Source organism: Thunnus maccoyii, chromosome 19, assembly GCF_910596095.1.
Source record: "Thunnus maccoyii chromosome 19, fThuMac1.1, whole genome shotgun sequence".
NCBI lineage: Eukaryota > Metazoa > Chordata > Actinopteri > Scombriformes > Scombridae > Thunnus > Thunnus maccoyii.
The window spans coordinates 23,214,463-23,233,952 of NC_056551.1; the positions used below are offsets into that span (position 1 = coordinate 23,214,463).

At 38.8% G+C, this 19,490-nt stretch overlaps 1 protein-coding gene across 1 annotated transcript in view; it reads left to right on the forward strand.

Annotated features, from left to right (window-relative positions):
* Window positions 1-8,267: 8,267 nt before the first annotated feature.
* Window positions 8,268-19,490, forward strand: part of pik3r1 (phosphoinositide-3-kinase, regulatory subunit 1 (alpha)) — a 30,707-nt gene continuing 19,484 nt past the window's right edge. Inside the window, exons 1-2 of the mRNA XM_042394474.1 lie at window positions 8,268-8,498; window positions 10,065-10,729. Coding sequence (XP_042250408.1) covers window positions 10,393-10,729 — 337 coding nt within the window. The 5' untranslated portion in view covers window positions 8,268-8,498; window positions 10,065-10,392. The remainder of the gene's footprint in view (window positions 8,499-10,064; window positions 10,730-19,490) is intronic.

Sequence of the window (19,490 nt, forward strand, 5' to 3'; positions counted from 1 at the left end):
GGGAGGGGGGAGGGATGTGGTCTAAGCATTCCAGACAGGCAAGGGTTAACAGGGGAGAGGAAGGATCAGTTGGAGAGACAAAAAAGAAAGAGAGAGTAAAAGAGAAAGAGAGGAAGTGTGCATACATGTGTAAGGAGATGGCAAGATTAAAAGGGGAAGTTTAGTTGAACTGCAATAGGAAGTACTGTATAATGGTTTTAAATGTAAAAAAAAAAACAATTGCAAAGTTGTCTTTATATGGAGAAATAGGAAGGAAAGTACTTACTAAGGATACTGTAAAAATGCTCTATCTTTAAAAGGATTGTAAAGTGATTAGCAACATTAACCAACACCTCTAAACAATGTGTTACGCTGGGGGAGAAGTTTTTTAAAAGAAAGAAAGACAGAATAAGAAGGCCAAAGTGATCCAAACATTCATGTTAGATGACAGATCAGGTCTCGATCTGTGTCACTGATTTCCCAGAAAGCCCAACCACAGCTTGCCAACATTATTCATTAATCACCTTGCAGCACTTTGTGCCAAGATGCCTTTTTAATACAAAGCAGAGGTTACTGGATTTTTGAAGCATTGTTCAGCTGACGTGTGGAAGTATACTAACCTCCCATTTTCTTCTTCACTCCTGTTTTAGTTTGCAGCTGTTTTTTGTGAATTATTTATTGTAATACAGAATTGATTATGTATTCAAAGAACAACACGTCCACCGAACTAAATGACAAAACACATAATTTGTCATCGGCCACATCAGCTTTCTGATCTGACAGCCCTATTGGCAGGACAACATTGTTTGTCATTGTCTTCCAAAACGGTTACAAATCACTGAATCCAAAATGAAACCTTGTCCTGATGGTTAAGGTTAAGGTTTGGTTAGGTTTAGGCATGTAAATGACTTGGTTAGGGTTGGGAAAGATCACTGTTTGGGTTCAAATGAAATGAAATCTTCATTATCGTGGTTACAGTAATAATAACTGTTTGGTTGAGGTTAGAAACCAACATTGATTGTCGTAGGAAGCAGGAACTGAGCAGCAATCTTTATCTTAAAGTACAGAATTTTGTTGACCTATCCGTCCACCCCCAACCTCCTTCATCTGCAAACTTTGTGGCTCTATAACAACATCACACGACTTCTCAGTTTTCTCTCAATGGACAAGAAGGATCATTTTTTACAACTGATGTTCCCATTTTTCGTGGGAGGACAGTCCCTGGAATAGTTCAATATCTTGGAATTTACTTATTTGCTTTCCGATTGTGAGGTGAAAAGATCAGTATCAAACTCATGTCAACGTCTTTTTTACATTTCTGTAAAATTTAAAAACCATGAATCATCTAAAATATGCATTCCTAAAAAAATGACCTATTTCTTTAAGCTTTGTAACAGTAAAAAAATATGTTCTACACAGCAACACATATGGCAACTGCAGTATTTTGGCCTTTAGAGTCATTACAGCACAGTTAAGTGTGCTGTGGTTGTCAAACAGTATTCGACTGTACTACTGTCACAGTATCACATGCTGTACATCCTGCGTGTTCCATCGGACTTTCCCCAGCATGACAATAATGTGATAGAGACACATTGCACACATTAGCCTCACACACACACACACACACACACACACACACACACACACACACACACACACACACACACACACACGCGCAGAAACATACCACCAGATTTATCCGTTCAAGGTAAGAGATGAAGCTTAAGAATATTTGAGCATTAATTTAAAGGTATACTATGCAGGATTTGTTGGCCCCTCCTCCCTGGTTTGACACCAGAGTGAGAGCAGTGGTGGTCGAGCGAGCTACTGAGTGAATAAAGAGAGCAAGCGATGCTGGTGAGAACAAAGCTGTGAATCAGATAAATAAATTATTATTTTCTGATCGTTTAGCACAAATAAACACGCCCACACCTCTGCACAACCCTGCAGGACGGTGCCGCATTGCCGGATTTTGGTGTGAATGCAGCTTCATCCTGTCCGCTGTGGCCTCTCTGCTCTGTGTGTGTGTGTGTGTGTGTGTAACTCAGCCCCGCCCTCGGTCAAGCAGACACACAGACCTGCTGCTCTTTATACATCCATGACACAGAGAGCAGAGAGCAGAGCGAAGCAGAGGAGAGAGACGGAGACAGTAGCATGTAACCTGGTTGCTATGCTACAAGTCCTGACCTCACACCCTGTACGCTGTTATTGGCTGCGGGATGCACACCCACTGTCCAAAGGTTGACACCCAAACACAGCAAAATACAAAAAAGATAAACAGATAAATACACCACCACATAGTTGGTCATAAGTGACGATGGAGAGGTATTACTTTTGTATGCATCTATACATTGTTTTTTTAGGAAAATCCTGCATAGTATAGCTTTAAAGTTTTTTTTTATATGAAATTAACGAAAATTATATTGATATGTGTCTATATTTGACTTGATTGTATTATGGTTGATTCTATGTCACAATGTGATTTTATGTATGTTCAAAATGTTCAAATTTCATACATTTTGGCTTTGAATTTGTCCCATTTTCATTTTCATCATCACAACTGAATTTGATTTCTGATAATTTACTCTAACTTATAGCAATGCATTTGTATATTTTGCTGACAAGGACTTTTCGGTTTAAGCGTGTATTTTATGAGACTATGTCAAATTTATCTCCTCATTATAATTGTGAGATGAAGGCTCTGCAGGTTTGTTGTATGGCTGTCTCCCAGCAAACTAAGGTTAGCTCACTTACATTGTAAGCATACCACACTGAAAGTTATTGTTAGCGAATGGGGACTGCTTTGAAGTGCATACCCATCCTCATCATGGTTTGCATTGTTGTCATTTTGATCATCTTAAAGAAGACCATGTGACTCTTCTGAGACACGAGCAAAGAAACAAAAATACACATCTCCACCATTTAACAGGTAGGAAAAATTTAATCCAAATACAATGCATGCTGGGAAATACATGCTTATAAACTCATCAGTTGAACATTTAGTGAACTCATCATTTCGTTACAAAACTGGATTCATAAATGTAAGACGAGCTTACTAATTATAGCGTTAATAATAAAGAAGAATAGTCTAGTAAGTATGTAAACATGGAGTCAGCTCAAAAAATTGTTGTTTTCCTACATTCCATAACTTCAGAAGACAAATTCACAGAAGCTTTTTTTCCTCGTAATAAATCACAGCTGAGGATTTTGTGTTACGTAACACAACTCAGTAACTGTTATGGAAGAAACGGACCACCTTTGTTCGTTGGCATAAGTTCAGTTTTTACTTTAAAAGCTGATCGTCCATATTTTTGTATCCTAACAGAACTTTATTAACACCAGCTTCTTGATTTCTACAGCAGATAGGAATTCTTGAGCTGGAAAGCACATGAGGTGTGGCTAGTACTGAAAATGAATGATTTATGGTCTCCTCCAGTGAAAAAAGTCATTGTCTGCCACATTTGATGAGTTGATGGTTGAGTAAGAAAGGAGTGTTCTTCCATACCAGAGGAATGTTGTTGATGACAGGCGCACAAGCAAGCCTGTGCTCCGAGTAAAAAGAATTTACAGGGGTTTCTTTGAATTGCCGGATGTGGAATTAGCGGTGGAAAATCATCAAGCAGCATGACAAGGTGCGCTAATGAAGGCTAATTCCAGTCTACAAACATCACACTTTGACTGAGCGGAAAACCTCAGTGCCAGAGTGCCAGATGAGCGATGCCAATGAGCGTATTAGAGTCGGAGCCATTTTAAAACATCATATCCAACGGCTATAAAACGACAGCTTTTCTTGCATATTTCAGATATGCAAAGAATATACAAGAGTTTCAACGTTACACACGCTGAAACTAATTCATATCTCAACACTGTCTGTGGAGATTAATGAAGTATTAATAGCTTTGCTGTAAGAACATGTCAACAATATAATAGTAATAATAAAGCACTTTTCAAAGCAGTGTTACAAAGTGCTTTACATGGGAGAACCATGTAAAGCAGCGCAGTAAAATTAAATTAAGTCAGATCACTAAAAATTACAGAGAATTGATAAAATATTCAACAATACAACCATTTAATTAAGGTAAAAATGGTGAAATAATCAATATAACAAGTAAAACAAGTGATGACATTAGTAAAATACTTTTTCTGTTTAAAAAGATGTTTTTACCCTACTGTTCATAATCTGATCCTTCACAGCATCCTCTCGTAACTAGTCTCCATACCAAACACCTGAACTACAAATCTATTGTTTTTAATTCATAAATACCTCATCAATCATTAATAAATGGGTGATTAATCCTTAATGAAGGTTTAAGAGAGCAGAGAGAGTGTATTCTTTGGGTTTCATGCTATTTGTTTATAGAGAAAAAACATTTACAATCACACTTTATTATGGTCTTATGATACATAAAACAGGGGAACATAACAGCCATCATGGTTTCATTGAATTTCATAGAATTGTATTGAATGTGATGAATGCAACGACATTTTTGAATGGTGATTTTTGAATTTGAATAAATATTTAACCTTTAACACTCTCTATGTATAAAAATGTGTATCAGCTACACACAAATAAAGTTGAAATCTTCACATTTTTTGTATTTTTTAGGTAATTTCCGCAAATGTCATAAAATGTCAGGCTAAAAGAATCATGTTTATGTGTTTTTACTGCTCTGTACAAATGACCTGAACAGTATGTAAGGGTTAGGAAACTGATTCTGCAAGCATCCTCTGCAAACCCATAGCGAATCTCATTAATGTCTCAATATGTGTAGAGTTTAATGCACATATTTAATGCATACTGATGGAAAATGCAACAATAAAAAGGCAATTATGAATCATTATACGTGTTTCCGCCTACTGGGTCAGTAGAGATGCACAACTCTGTTTTTTATGGTAATTCCAGAATAATATTCTTTTCATGACATTCCCTTCTCACTGGATGACGGGCACTTCACTATAAAACTACAACGGAGAAGCAAATATGTCAATGCAGCAAAGTATTCCTGTGGCAAAAGGGAAGCAAAGCATAAGGAGGAAGTATCCCCCCCCCCCCCCCCCCCACCACACTCCTTCTTCTTTTTTTTTTTCTTTTCAGTTTTGGTTAAATAGGCGTTGGTGGGTGATGCATTTCACAAGTTCATCTTATGTTAGTGAGCATTACGTGGTTACCCATGTGAGAATTCTCAGCTTGCTCACAAAAGTGAAAGAATCAGAGGTGGGGAGGGGGGGGGGATAAAAAGCTGCCAGTCTGAGAGCCCTACACTCTAAAGTTAGCCATTATTAAAACCTTGAAAACACTGCATAGATTAATGGTTTAAGGGGCCCAATCCACGCAGAGTGAATTCTTTAAGAAGTAGGTCCCACTGTTATAACATGAAAGGAACACTCCGCCAATGTACCTGGAGCTTTAATTCAGAGTCTGATAGCCTATAGAGTGCTTCACTCCCCCGAGCAAAAAAACACTTCTGACAGATTCTGTAAGAGAGGAGAGAGAAACATTATTTTGACTCTACATTTTTAAAACAAATGTTACAAATCCTTCAATGAGCCTGCAGTGTTTTGCTGATAAACGTCCGCGTGTTTATTCATGTGGGATAATTGTGTTCACATTGCTGTTTGTATCCGTGAAATTCTGTGATGTTTATGCTTCTTTATACATACATATAAATATCATCCAACTTTAGGCGAGATTTTTAAATTTGCAATATTTTTCTAGCATCATGAGGTTGTTGACCTATTTTCAGTCTGTTTTGGAATGCTGTAGCACAGTAGGTGGTCCGAGAGCACTTCACACTTTGGAAATTACCATATTAAAGGCTGAGGAGGGCTGACAGTTTGGACCTCAAATAATGTTACTTCAAGGAAGGATATGTCAACAGAAAAGTGCATATCTAATGAATTATTCAAGTAACCTACTTATACATTTCAAGAATGGTTATTTAAAATGAAAATGATCAGTATTTCTATGAGGAACAAAAGCAACAAAACTGATCATGTGAAAACAGAGTGCTTGTAAACCGGAACATGGAGAAAAAAGTCTCCAGGATGATATATCTAATTAGAATCAGATGATATGTCCGACAAAATGCATATTTTTCATCTGTAAAATTGCACATATAATTGTAATATACATGCTGACAAATTTTACTGATTGAGCCTTTTGATGCTGACCAGATGAAAGCTTTCACATCGCAAGTTTACTGTAAAGAAAGTAGTAAAAAAAAAACTGCTTTCGAAATCCCTGCTGGCGCCGTCACAGTATACATGTTAAGCTTAAGATCACATTTCCTCTCACAATTTTTGCTGAAAAGCACAATTATGACCACAAAATATTCTTAGCATAAACAAATCCAGTGTGTCAAATTACCCAATATTGAAGAATGTGGTATAGGAAGAGAGCAGTAAGTCATGCATGGATTCTGGTTTGCAATGAAAGCTTCTTAGCTTTGCATAAAATATGCAAACAATTTCTGAGAAAGAATAGAATATAAAAAGTGGGTCAAACTATTCTGATGAATGCTGGATGTGCAGTCTAAAGAGAGATATTTAATAAGATCATGCAGCATTGAAATATTTAGAAATAATTCTTAAGTAGAGGATATGTGGAAATATAAACAATTCATATGCTGAAAGGCCTTTATGTCCCATAAAAAGTAAATACAAAGTTCAGGACTTCACCAAAACACAAGTGCTAAATTTATACTTGCATCTATGCACTGTTAGTGAGGAAATACACTTAATGAATAGCTTTCGGTTTGAAGAATAACCACTTTTTTTCATTTTTTAACTCACCGAGTGTTGGCACACCTTGTTTGTGCAATATTCTACTGTGCAAACAAGCCAGACAAAGTTATGGGAAGTATGGTGTGCTTTTGTTTTATGTCTCACTTTTTAAATGTCAGTTAGAAAATATTAATAAAATCCAAACCATTCGATGGTCTGTGTGGGTACAGAGATGCTACCAGAGGTGTCGTTTGGGTATCTGCAGGACAGCAGATGGGTCACCAGAGCCTGACTATTTAATCACAGGGGCGAAGTGTGGTGCTGGCAGAGTGGGGATTATATGGTCTGGTGGTTTAAATATTAATTTCCATCACCTGCAGCAGAAATATAAATCCTGTTTATAATATTCAGTGGCTATCTACTGGACACCGTTTGGTCTGGAATTGAGAGGGAGGAAAAACTCCTTTCTCCTGAAAATGGAGTAAAGATAGAAAGAAATACTGTCAAAAGTTAACACATTTAACTCAGTTGTGGTTGAGTAAACTGTGAGGTTACTGGCAGCCAAAAAAGTGTGACATGTGTGCAGTTTATTGCAAAAAAAAAAAAATGTTACGAAGAGAGTCAAATGCGCATTTTGTTGAAGTTTCATAATTCACTCCTGATGTTCCTTTAGTCACTGTTGATTTCACCACCACAAATTCTCATTTTTTCTAGACTTCTTCCTCTTTTCAAAGTGGTGATGGCCACTGATGCCTGTGTCACTGTGGAACACGTAAAGGGGCCTACCCTTGTACAAAGCTGCTTACAGCCTCTTTTAGCACAGCCGGGACAGTAGGGTTTATACTTGATAGGGGATTTCTGCAAGCCAGCCCTCTTTTCCTACCATAATTAGGCCACCCACATTCACAGTCATGCGCCACAAATGGTGACTCTTTAGATTTTGGGACCTTCCACACAGAGAACTTGTAATGATTTATAGGAGAAAAAAAAGTTACATGTATAGACTGAATAAATAACCTGAAACATGGTTACGTGTTGTCCTAATTGTCACAGAAAACATAATTCTTGTGTTTTTCCTGTTGGGTTATGTTATGGACGTTATTCTATTTCACACATAATTTAATGTAGAAAGCATACTTCATAGTTTCAGAATAGTGTGGAAGTAGAAAACAAAGAAATTAGGAATACCCCACAATAGTTTATGTTCTTCATGATATACAATAGTCTCTGAAGTGTTGGTCCATCTTTTGGCGCATAGTGGAAGCTGATATCTTTACTGTGCCTTCAATAATTTGGATGATAATTCTGTAAATATAATAACTGACATGTATAAACACAGATGCTGTTACCAAAAACCAAAAGGAACTTAGTTACCATAAGAATTGCATGTTGAAGTTATGTAACTTCCATAGATGTTTCGTATTGCGTGCAGGAATACATGAACGGGGAGTGTCCGCCACTGGACAGAAGCTGATTGGTCCGATTATGTGATGGTTTTGATTGACAGCGAAATTGACCAATCAGCGGCCGACCTTTGTCTTGCCCCTTGTTGGCCGCATAGGCGACGTTCAAGGCAGCATTTGTTCGGGACGATGAGACCGTGCCGTTATGTCGACAGGCTGTGACAGTTTGTACAGCTCGTTATACCGGATTTAAACCCAAGCAGAGGATTTTTTGTGTGTGTGTTTTAACCGTGCTGGTAAATGACCTGTTTAGGGTTGCGTTTTATTGATAACACGCCGCAAGTCAGACTTTTATCCAAGTGGAAGCGTTCAATGTGGATCCATGCAGACTCGGTATGTAACGTTGCTGCTGTCCAAGTTGGCTAACGAGCTAGCAAATGTTTACACTACTCTGTTAAAAAAGTGATTATTTAAGAAACTACTTTTCAGTTACTTACATTTTCTGTAAGACAGCTAGGTCAAACTTAACTTACTCTTTATTACTCTTGCGTTAACTTGCATGTCTTTTTTTCTCCTGTGCTGTTCCTTTCTGCTCTTGATTGTTTGCTTTTGTTTATATAACTTAACGCACAATTGCAACTTCTAAGTAAACTTATTGAAATGGCTTTCCGCAGACAGCTAATTATCTCTAATTTGACTTAATGCTAGTCGTTAAGGTTAGTAAGCTGGCGTTAGCTGGCTGACTTAAGTTAGCTAACTGTTAACCAGTCTGCTCCCTGGACATTTTTTTTTCCAGGCACTGTAACTTTAGACTCCCTAAAAGTTTAGTTTGCAACCATCAAACGTTTTCCAAATCCACAGGTTTCCAGCCCTTTTTGCTAACACACCATGGAGGCTACTATATTAGTTATATAATACTAACAGCGCTGTGAATTTAAGCTGTCACGCTAAATGCTAATGTTAGCAACCATATGTTGGCTGACCAGCACTGAAATTAACCCAGAATGCCAGGAACTGGTTAAAGGACGGTTTCACAGTTTTTTCCCACAAAAAGTCTGTCTTTAAGCAACAGTTAGGTGCCTAAAATGAACACTGAAGTAGGTTTTTTCTTGCCATAATCATTCCTCCTGTTCATACTGACCATTAGAAGATCCCTTCATAATGCATTTACAATGTAAGTGATGGAGGGGCCAAAATCCACAGCCCTCCTCCTGTGCAAAAATGTGTTTAAAAATTTATCTGAGCTCTCTCAATGTCACAGTCTTTTTAGTGTCAGAGTCCCTCTTTTCTGTGACTGTATTTCCACTGAAGCTTAACAGGGAAACACTGTCCGAGGAAACACAAAAAGGGATTTTTTTATGCTAAAAAGACTGTGAATGTGGTAGATGACTAACTCAGACTGCTGAAGCATCATATAAGCTCAGTAAAGTACCCAGTTGGAAAGAGTTTAATTTAGGGAAATAGTGCAATGGTGCTTTACACTAGTGCATTATGAAAATTAAGATATTTTAATAAGGTGAACATACAGCTTAAGTTAATGTTACAGTTAATGAAAAACATTGCAAATTTATCTTCATTAAAGAAAATGTGATTTGCTGCAAACTTGGCATGTGGCTTGGAATTATAAAATAAGTATAAACTGTTAGTATGAAGTGTTTAAATATTAATAGATATTAAGTGCCATCAGTGATACTGTGCAGTGTTTTCTGTGATGTACATAGCTGAGTCTAAGCACGCAGTATTAATTCGCTTGGGCTTCAGCTCAGTATTCTTACTGTTGGTGTAAATTCTGCCTTTATCGTAAAAATCTACATTGGTTTTTCTGTTGATTTTATACAATCTTTTTTTGTAAACTTAGTCTGTTCACATCTGAGCATTAAATGCGATATATATATATATATATATGCTGTAACTGTCTTATGCAACATGTTGCAAATGGTCTCCACTCTCATCTTGCAGGTCTGGATAGCATTCTCAAGATCACAGCTGTAGGCCATTTACTGATGGGTACATATTGTGAGGCAACACACCAAGAGAAGTGCAAATCATTCAGAAGAGACAGGAACTGTGAAAGAATGAAGACAAGCTAGATATTGTTTCCGAAGAACGGCCGCAGACTGTTGTTGTTGTTTTGGAATCGTACACATACAAATATTTCAACTAGCAAATGTGTACCTGGACTGAACACATAGTCAGAAAAACCTGAAAAGTAACTTTGCTGGTTGAACTACCATCAAGCCCCAGCAGTTCATCTTCAAAAAGAACATCTTGACACAAAGTGATCAGTATGAGTGCTGAAGGATATCAATACAGGGCGCTTTATGACTACAAGAAGGAGAGGGAGGAGGACATTGATCTGCGTGTGGGGGATATACTGTTGGTAAGCAAAGGGGCACTGGTGGCCCTTGGGTACACTGATGGGCTGGAACAGAGGCCAGATGAGATTGGCTGGCTGCCCGGCTTCAACGAAACCACTCAGGAAAAAGGGGACTTCCCTGGGACGTATGTCGAGTACATTGGAAAGAAATGGATCTCTCCCCCCACGCCCAAGCCACGGCCCCTCAGACCCTTACCTGTAGCTCCAGGCTCCTTCAAGGCGGAGACAGACTCGGACTCGGAGCAAGGTGAGTTCAACACCGGACCACAGAACTGTATAACAGGTATTTTTATTATCAATTTATCTACTCCATGTCTTGTATAGTCTTTTAAACGTCTGAAAATGGTGAAAAAAGCCCCTAGAGCCCATGATTATGTTATTAGATGTCTTGTTTTGACCAACCAATAGTTCAAAAAATAAAATATTTTCAGTTAACTGTCATAAAAGAGCTTGAAAACTAGAAAATATTAAGGTTTGAGAAGCTGAAACCAATGAATTTTTGGCTTTTTTGCTTAAGAAATGACTTCATAATCAATCCCAGTCGACTTGCTGAATGACGCTAACTTGTTAACACCCGCGTTTGAGTAAAACAACACATTAGTGTGTATTTACGTCACTAGAAGATTAAAATATTATTTGTCAAGGTTCAGTTGTTATCATAGGACTTAACTATGACATTTTGGTCATACTGCACGTGTAGATGATCTCTGACGTCGGATGCGAATGAGTTTTTTAGCCGATGACTAAATAATTGTTTTATAAACATGCAGCAACCCACAGATTCTGGATTCCGGTTAGTAAAGTGTGAGAGAGATGCTGATTTTGCAAAACAGTTGCAGTCTTTGATAACAAGTGGCCCTGCTCAGTGCTATACAGCTGCACTGAATGTCAACCAATCCCAGTCCCAGAGGACAATGGTGCTGGCGTGTATCCAGGCTATAGTACACCAGAGCATCTCGTACCAGCCATATGTTACCAGTGGATATCATCTGTTTTGTTTTTTTTTCCCCCTACAAAGCCGCATCTTAGGGGAATATAATTCCCTTATCAGTGTGGAGAAAGATGATTAGATCACTTTATACTGGTGATTAACTCAAATTACTTCTTCTCCAGTAGCCAATGGGGAACAGCTAAGCTAGCTCCACCAAAACTGGAAAAAAAAAAAAAAAAAAAAAAAAAAAAAAAAAAAAACACGCCCTCCTACATTTTCAAAGCTGTATCTTGTTTACATGTTGTTTGTTTGTTTGCTAGCAAGCTGGAAGTCGCCATTTTCGAGTCACTTGAGCTTTGTTCATGATAAAGTTGCAACAGTTTGCAAACTTGGCAACCCGGTAAAAATGCTGCATGCAGTTACTGCATCCTAAAAGTTAGAGAAACACTTATCACTCGAAATACATGACTCCTCCTAAAACCACTTTGATCTATTTGCATACATATTAAACAAGAGTTAACGTGTAAATAAAACAACTTTGGAGCTATTTTTTGCACTTTTGACAAAGGTAGGTGAGCTGTGTTCATGACACATTGTGCAAAACAAAAAGACTAAACACATCTGATCAGTCTGTTTTAGATACAAAGATAAGAAGTCTCTTATCTTGCTCTGTGTAAGAGTTGGACGGTTCCTGTAATGCAAATAAGATAACCCAGTTTAAGTGTTTTATGTAACATCTATAAGCAGTTTGAGTATTTCCCTGCTGCAGATACAGCTGCATTATTGACTAAGTGATGTAAAGACTGTATTTCTTTCTATTAGTGATTTCAATCTAGTTCTGTGAAGCTCGACCTGGTTGCACATGAAAAATACCCTTTGAAATCCGGATCAGCATTACTGAGACCACAGCTCTGAACTGCAATTAAAAACTCGCATCTTTTTAAAGACACTGTGGTTTGCATGAAATGTGCGCCTAATGCTTTCTGCTCACCTAAAGAGCAGCTGTAGTTGCCAGGTTTCTAGTTTCTGCCCTTTTGTGGTACGATTGTGAAATTCTTTGCTGTGGTTTCGCAGAGGGTGAATGAGGAGCTGTATGAAGGGGGCATGTGTTGAATGGGCTGTGTCGTGGTTGAGTGGCAGCGCCGAGCCTGGAGCGAGTGTGAATGTTGCACCAGGAGAAGAAAAGTCTCTGTGTCCGGGGGCCGTTAAGAGACACAGAGAGGGAGGGAGAGAAGGGGCCCTGAGGTTGCGGGTAAAGGGAGAGAAAGCCTCAGTGCTAGCTAAAAGGTTGGTGCAAGGGATGGTGTGCAAAAGGATCAGGACTAGAGCGGAGTTGTGGGCTTGGCAGAGGGGCTAAAGCAGGGGTGGAGGAGTGGTGGTGGTGGTGGTGGTGGGTGGTGGGTGGGGAGAGGGGGGATTGGGCCCTGCATGCTCAAGGGGGCTTTGAAGAGGGGCTGAGGGCTCTGTGATTGAGGCAGGGCTCTTGTTGCTCCCAGAGTGTTTGTGATTTATTGCCCACCACCAAGGGATCTCACTCCCTTCCTCCTACTCCTCAGCTTTTTTTTTTTTCTTCCTCCTCTCTTTTTTTTTTTAATGTTTTGATAGTTCTACAGTCAGCTCTGGTAGGGGGAAAGAGGTGGAGAATGGAGGCTTGGAAAAGGGGCCTCTCCTTTCTGAGCCACAGGGGTTTACATGAGTGCAGCAGATGTGGAGAGGGTAAGAGAAAGAGAAGAGGGCCGGGCTGGGAAACTATTCTGCCTCATTCCAGCTCTCAGCCTTTTTTTTTTTTTAAACATTAAAGTGTTGCTCCTTTTCTGGGCCTCTCAGTTGAGAGAATATACATGTGCTCGGGCCCGCCAAGAAAAAGGAACTCGAAGATTGAAGCAGATAGAGCGAAGCGCCTTGCAGTTCATATTAGGGCTCCGTTTTTTTATTTTATACAGAAATGAAGAATTGATATGAAAGTGAAATTCTTCAGCTTCACCTTTTTTAAAGCACTATTTTTTTTTTCACATTGATGCGCAACAAAGATAACGTGCCTTTGTTTCATCAAAGACGGAAAATAATAGTTTTTAAAGTGCATTTCATCCTCACAAATGTAGTTTTCTCCAATTTTCAACCATTTAAGGAAGTAATATAGTATATTTAAGTGCGTTGAGCAGGCAGCTCCATAAAGTTTGAGAGTATATTGTCTAATATCAGTGAAGCTCAACGACCTTGTTGTCGATGGCCGCTAACGGTTAAATGTAAACCCAAGCGTTCTGACTCCTCCATGTTTACTGTTCTCTGTGTGTATAATTGCTCTTTTATCTCCCCAACAGCCAGTCTGAGCGAGCATTCTTCCAAACGTCGGAGATAAAAGTGTGAATAACTGGTCGTTACTCTACATGCTCTCACAAGGTTCAGTCTACATGCAGCGTCTTGTTTTAAGGAAATATTTGATGCCGTCACGCTATCTTCGCTTTTCTCGTCTGAGGCTTATCAGCATGTTTTTCCTGTAACTTCACCAGTACGTCGCATTACATTATTAATGCAAAAGTGACATGTCAAAAAATAATCCCCCCAAAAAATCACAGTATTTAAATGTTAAATATGTCTCGAGTGCATTTCTAAAGCATTTTTTTGTGTGGGTTTTAAAACCAGTAATGGTTTTATCATGTATTTGCACAATAGACCACACTATATGTGGAACATGTGGGCTGAAGTAGTTGACTTTCTGCGTATGTAAGATAGACATTTTGAAAGAGACTACTGGAGAGGAAGAGAGCAGGCTATACAAAGGAGACAGTTGCAGAGAGAGAGAGAGAGAGAGAGTACTGTGCATAGCTGGAGATTGAGATAATGTAGCTCTCCTTCTCTGGGCCTCTTTAGTACTCAGGCTGACATCTGCTGTATTGAACACTCTTTCTGTCAGTGTTGTTGATTTTTTTCTGCTAATCACTTCTCCCTTTACATTCGGCATGGCAACTTCGGTTTTGGTTTCAATTTCCTATACCTTTTTTTTTTTTTTTTTTTTTTTTTTTTTTTGGCCATAAAGGACAATAACAGGTTACTAAATCCATCCGAGTGGACGGCAGAAACGAACAAAGCAGAAGTTTTATAACATGATAATTTGCTCTGATGGTCGGTGGTTCTTCTGTAGAGCTAAAGGCAGCTGGGGCCAGGAATGTGTTGGCGCTTCTTTGGTGGAGGGGTGCGCACAGACTGCATGGTAGACTGATTTGTAGCTTTGTGATGAATCAGTATTGTGCTAAGTGCTGATTGCAGTAACTTGGTGCACAATGCAGCCGGACAATAAATGGTTGCACGCTGAATAGGACCCCGGCGATTGCTGTTTTACACTGTCATTGTTATCAGTGTACATCCTGCTGGCGCGAGGCTAATTTGACTAATTTAAGTGTATTTGGCTTAGTAGATTATTATTACTAGATCTAGAAGTTCTGCCGTGGTTAAAACCCCACGTCTGTCACATTTGTTTAGTTCGACGGATAAATATTTAGCATGTAATGTCGCCGGCGTCAGTCGGGGGTGGGGAGAGTTGCAGCGGAAAATCCACTGCCCCCATACGTCAGACTCAAGCTGGATTTCAATATATTTTTGGCTCGTCATTGTTTACAACGTTGCACCATATCTACAGAGGAGAATGTCATCATTTTCCTTATCATCAAAGTTTCCGAAACACATGTGAAATTTTATGTCAGGTTCCTTATTGGTTGTGTGACAGTGTTAGCAACTTTCCCATACTCCCTCCCTCTTTTATAAGCCTAGCAACAGCATGTAAAAAGACAAAATTTACCTTTATTTTATGTGTTGGGGTCATGTTGTTCAAATGCAGGAAGTTGCTGCAACAAGGGCCGACACTAAAGATTGTTTAATTGTCGATTACTCAATGCATTACTTTCTTGATGAATTGTTCATCTATAAAATGTCAGAAAACTGTGACAAATGGCCTTCATAGTATCCTGAAAACCGTTTCTTTTCTCCTCCCAGCTGTCCAAAACCCAAAGAGATTTAGGTAACCATCATTTAAGACAATGGAAAGGAGCAAATCCTCACAACGGAGAAACTGGATCCAGAGAATGTTTGACATTTTTGCTTTTCAATTAAGGAAAAATTACAGATTTCTTTTCTCTAATAAGTTTTTAATTGTTTCAGCAGAACTTTTGCACACCTGCAGATAGACGGTTGCGTCGGAGAGAAGACCGCGGGCCGTCAATAATCGAAACAAAGAACTCCCGCACGCTGTCTCCTGTGCTTGCAATTAGAGGAGATTTATTGGAAACAACGTTTCGGTACACAGACCTTCATCAGGTTATTTCCAAAATAACAACGTTTTGGTACACAGACCTTCATCAGGTTATTTTGGAAATAACCTGATGAAGGTCTGTGTACCGAAACGTTGTTCCCAATAAATCTCCCTTAATTACAAGCACAGAAGACAAATGTGCGGGAGTTCTTTGTTCGATAATTGTTTCAGCTCTGAAACTCTCCCATCTCACGGGTTCATTATGGAAAAACCAACTTCAAAGAAAAATATGGTTTAAAAATATCCAAATGTTAATTCAGACCACCTCCTAACTTTGGTTAAAACCGAACGCTAAGCTGCTTCGACTGACTGTCACTTAGATCTTACTGTGTAAAATGAGAAAATTGTGACTATAATAGAACAAAGAATATCAGAACTACGGACCTCCAATTATAACTGATGCAGTCATGCCAGTTTTTAGAATATGCTGCGGTTCAGTGGTGTGACAGAGAGAGAGGGAGAGAGAGAGGGCTCAATAAAATCAACTTCTTCACTATACTGCATTAGTGCATAAATCCAGTAAGACTGAAGAAGAATTGTGTGCATGAAGGCGTGCATACTGTAACTGTTTCATTACTTGATTGTGTTCAGAGTCTGAAGTCTGAATTGGCAAATCTTCTTTACTGGAGTCCGAGCATGTCTGCTAGCAGGATTAAGAGAGAGAGAGAGAGAGAGAGATAGAGAGAGAGAGAGAGACAGGCAGGCTGATAAACTTGAAGAAGTGGTGCAATAAGACAGAAGTGAGATTAGAGAGAAGCACCAAGTCAAGGGGAACAGAAAAGGTATTTCAAATATGTGATATATTAAGAGGAAGGGAGGGAGGAGAGGGAGGGAGACAAGGTGGACTGGCTAGTGTAGCTAGGTGCCGTGTAAGCCTCGTGTGGAGGTGTGGCATTACATAATACTGTGAACAAGATAGATCATAGGCTCCTTTTTAAAAGCCAGGGTTTTCCCTAGGTGTCTGCAGGGCTTAGGTGTTATGGTTGCAGCAGGGTGGGGGTAGTTAAGTTGAGGGGTGTTGGGTTCCTCCAACCAAGAATAAGGACTATTATCGTTGCAATATTTATTAAAAAAAGCACAGGTTGTAGTTTTTCACAGTACACTCAGACATAAGCAAGAAGTAGAGTGAAATATATAAGCTTACAGATGAAGTAAGCCTGAAGTTATCCTTCATATTTTTGTGAGTGCTTGCACTGTGTGCCATTTAAAAAAAAAAAAAAAAAGTAATAATCATAAAATAACATTGGTGAAACAATGCTGCAAGTGAAGGGGTTTGAACTGCTCGTCCTCCTGTAGTCAGGGTGAGGCCGTTAGCCGAGCTGTAAGGATGGGTGTCGCTTAGATTTTAATCTTTATCTTATCTATACTCTTATGGGTTCTCTATCATTACTAAAGAATTGTTTTACTCTATTATAGAACAGGATTAGAATCGATTTATATTTTTAAATATAACTAAATATTGTTTCTAGAGCAGCAACGGTAATGTTTAACTCAGAAAGTCACTATATACTCTAAACTCAATATCTCACTGGAAGAAATTAAAATTTTGGTGAAATAAATAATATTACTGAGTGAAGTTTAGAAAGAATCAAGAACGCAGACATCAGTCAGTATCAGTCCTTCGTCCCTCTGCTGCTGATGTGATTCACTGCCTGCAGGTACCGCTGGTAGAGAGAGGACAGGCCGGTTTGACTCAGTTAAGTTTACGAGAATTTGCCAACTTTTAAGATTTGTGGCAACTAAGCTAAACAGGCTACATACAGACAGCTTTTGTTTTAGCTTGTTTGTAACAATTCGCTATTAGCTTAACTAGCGCGGTGTGGTTGTGCAAAAAGTATCAGGAAACTGCAGGCAAAGTAGATGAATGCATGTACTTTCCTGCATGTTTATGCCTGTTGAAGAGGCGGTTTGATAAATTACTTTTATTAGCTTTTTACTTGGAAAGCTTTTATTGCACTTACAGTAACGATTGGAGTTGTCATTAACAGGAATACAACATTATCTTCACTTCACCTGGCCGCTCTGAGTGTGTGTGTGCATACGTGTGTGTGTGTGTGTGTGTGTGTGAGGAGGAGCTGAGCCCCGCCCTCGGTGAAACACAGACAGCAGAGGACAGAAGCAGCGGGACCAGAAATGACAGCAAAAACGCGGCAGAGACTGTGAAAAAACGCTGAGGCGCTGCATCTCAGTCTTTATAATGGCAGGGAAAACCCTGAAAGCTTCAGTTATTTTCAACCAAGTACTTATTTTCCTAGTTTTGGCCAAAATACTCATCAGTTATGTTCAAAAATAGGCTCAATTACTTCACTTTAAAGTGTCCCTGCTTCTGATACCTCTCAGTGTGCATGGTTGCTAGGCCAAGGAAACTCAAAGAGCAGTTATAGCACACCCTTTCAGCGGAGCTAAAACTCACATTGCAGTTACTCTTCTCCAAAAACAAAACCCAACTGTAGTCATATCTCTAGAAGTGCCTTATCATGATGACATGTCTTTGGTACAACTTCAAAGTGTTCATGCATAACTCATCAGAGCTCTAATGTGCAAAATCATTTTTGTTTTTAGGATGTTTGTTTCACAGGATTTTACAAGATTTATTTTGTAGTTTTCACTGATGGTTATGATTTTTAATACCTTGGACGTCTCGCTAAAGTGGATTCACTACTCTGTTTATTTGTGCTGACACACAGTTCAGTTAGGGCATGCAGTTTATCAGGGCATGTGTAAATTATTATTTTCTTTATTGATCACTGTTCTTTTTTATTCAATTAATCGTTCTGTCTAAAAATATCACAAAACGGTGAATAATTATAACAGCTTAAGGAGATGTTTTATGCAACCAACAGTCCAAAACCCAAATATACTAAGTTTACAATGATATAAAATACAGAAAAGCTGCACCACCACCAAAAAAAAAATACTTAAATGACTTATAACTATTAGTTCTGGGCACTTGGGAAATATTGGACCCTGCAAAACCTTTCCTACATATTCTTTTTAATTTAGTGAATCCAAGGTAAATTCAGTGGGTCACCACTGCATCAGAGTAGCAATTAAGACCATAATACTAACATAATACTTAATTTTCAGGTAATTAGAACTTTGACAACAGGATATAAGCCTGTGTTACTGCAGTGTGACTGAAACTGTGTGGAAAGGAGATATTTTAGGAAACTTGGGCTGTTTGTATAGATGTGACCCTATAAATTAAAAGGGATATCAGACTCGACAAAGTGACAAAACTGAGAAAATAAGGTACAGGTAGAAAATAGGTGATATCATCCTTTTAACAATATATCCAATATTGAACACAGTATGTTTTATTCTAAGTACACACATCTGTCAGTCTTTCCTCAGGGATCCAAGCTGACAGACAATATTTCTATTAGGGCTTCACATTTGTGCCTCAGCCACTTGTCTCTCTAAAGATTTTCATTTTAATTTAATGTAAAGAGGCTGTAACATATGTGGGAGTGCTGCTGTGCAAAGGGAACACACATGTACAGAACAATGCTAAATAATCCTCAAGTAATAATTACTTATATGCTTATTTTACCATATATGTTTTGGTATGTGAAGTGAGTACTTATTTGCATAAAAATTGCACTCAAGGACATTGTGGTAATTTGAATTATGTTTGGAGATTCACTGATGGGCTGCTCTTCATAGGGTTAATTGTCAAGCTGTAGCAACAGGCTCCTCATTGGCTGTTGCTTAGCTTTTGCACTGCATATTCCTCCCTGCAGGAGGAGACATTGCCTGCCCTTTTTCACT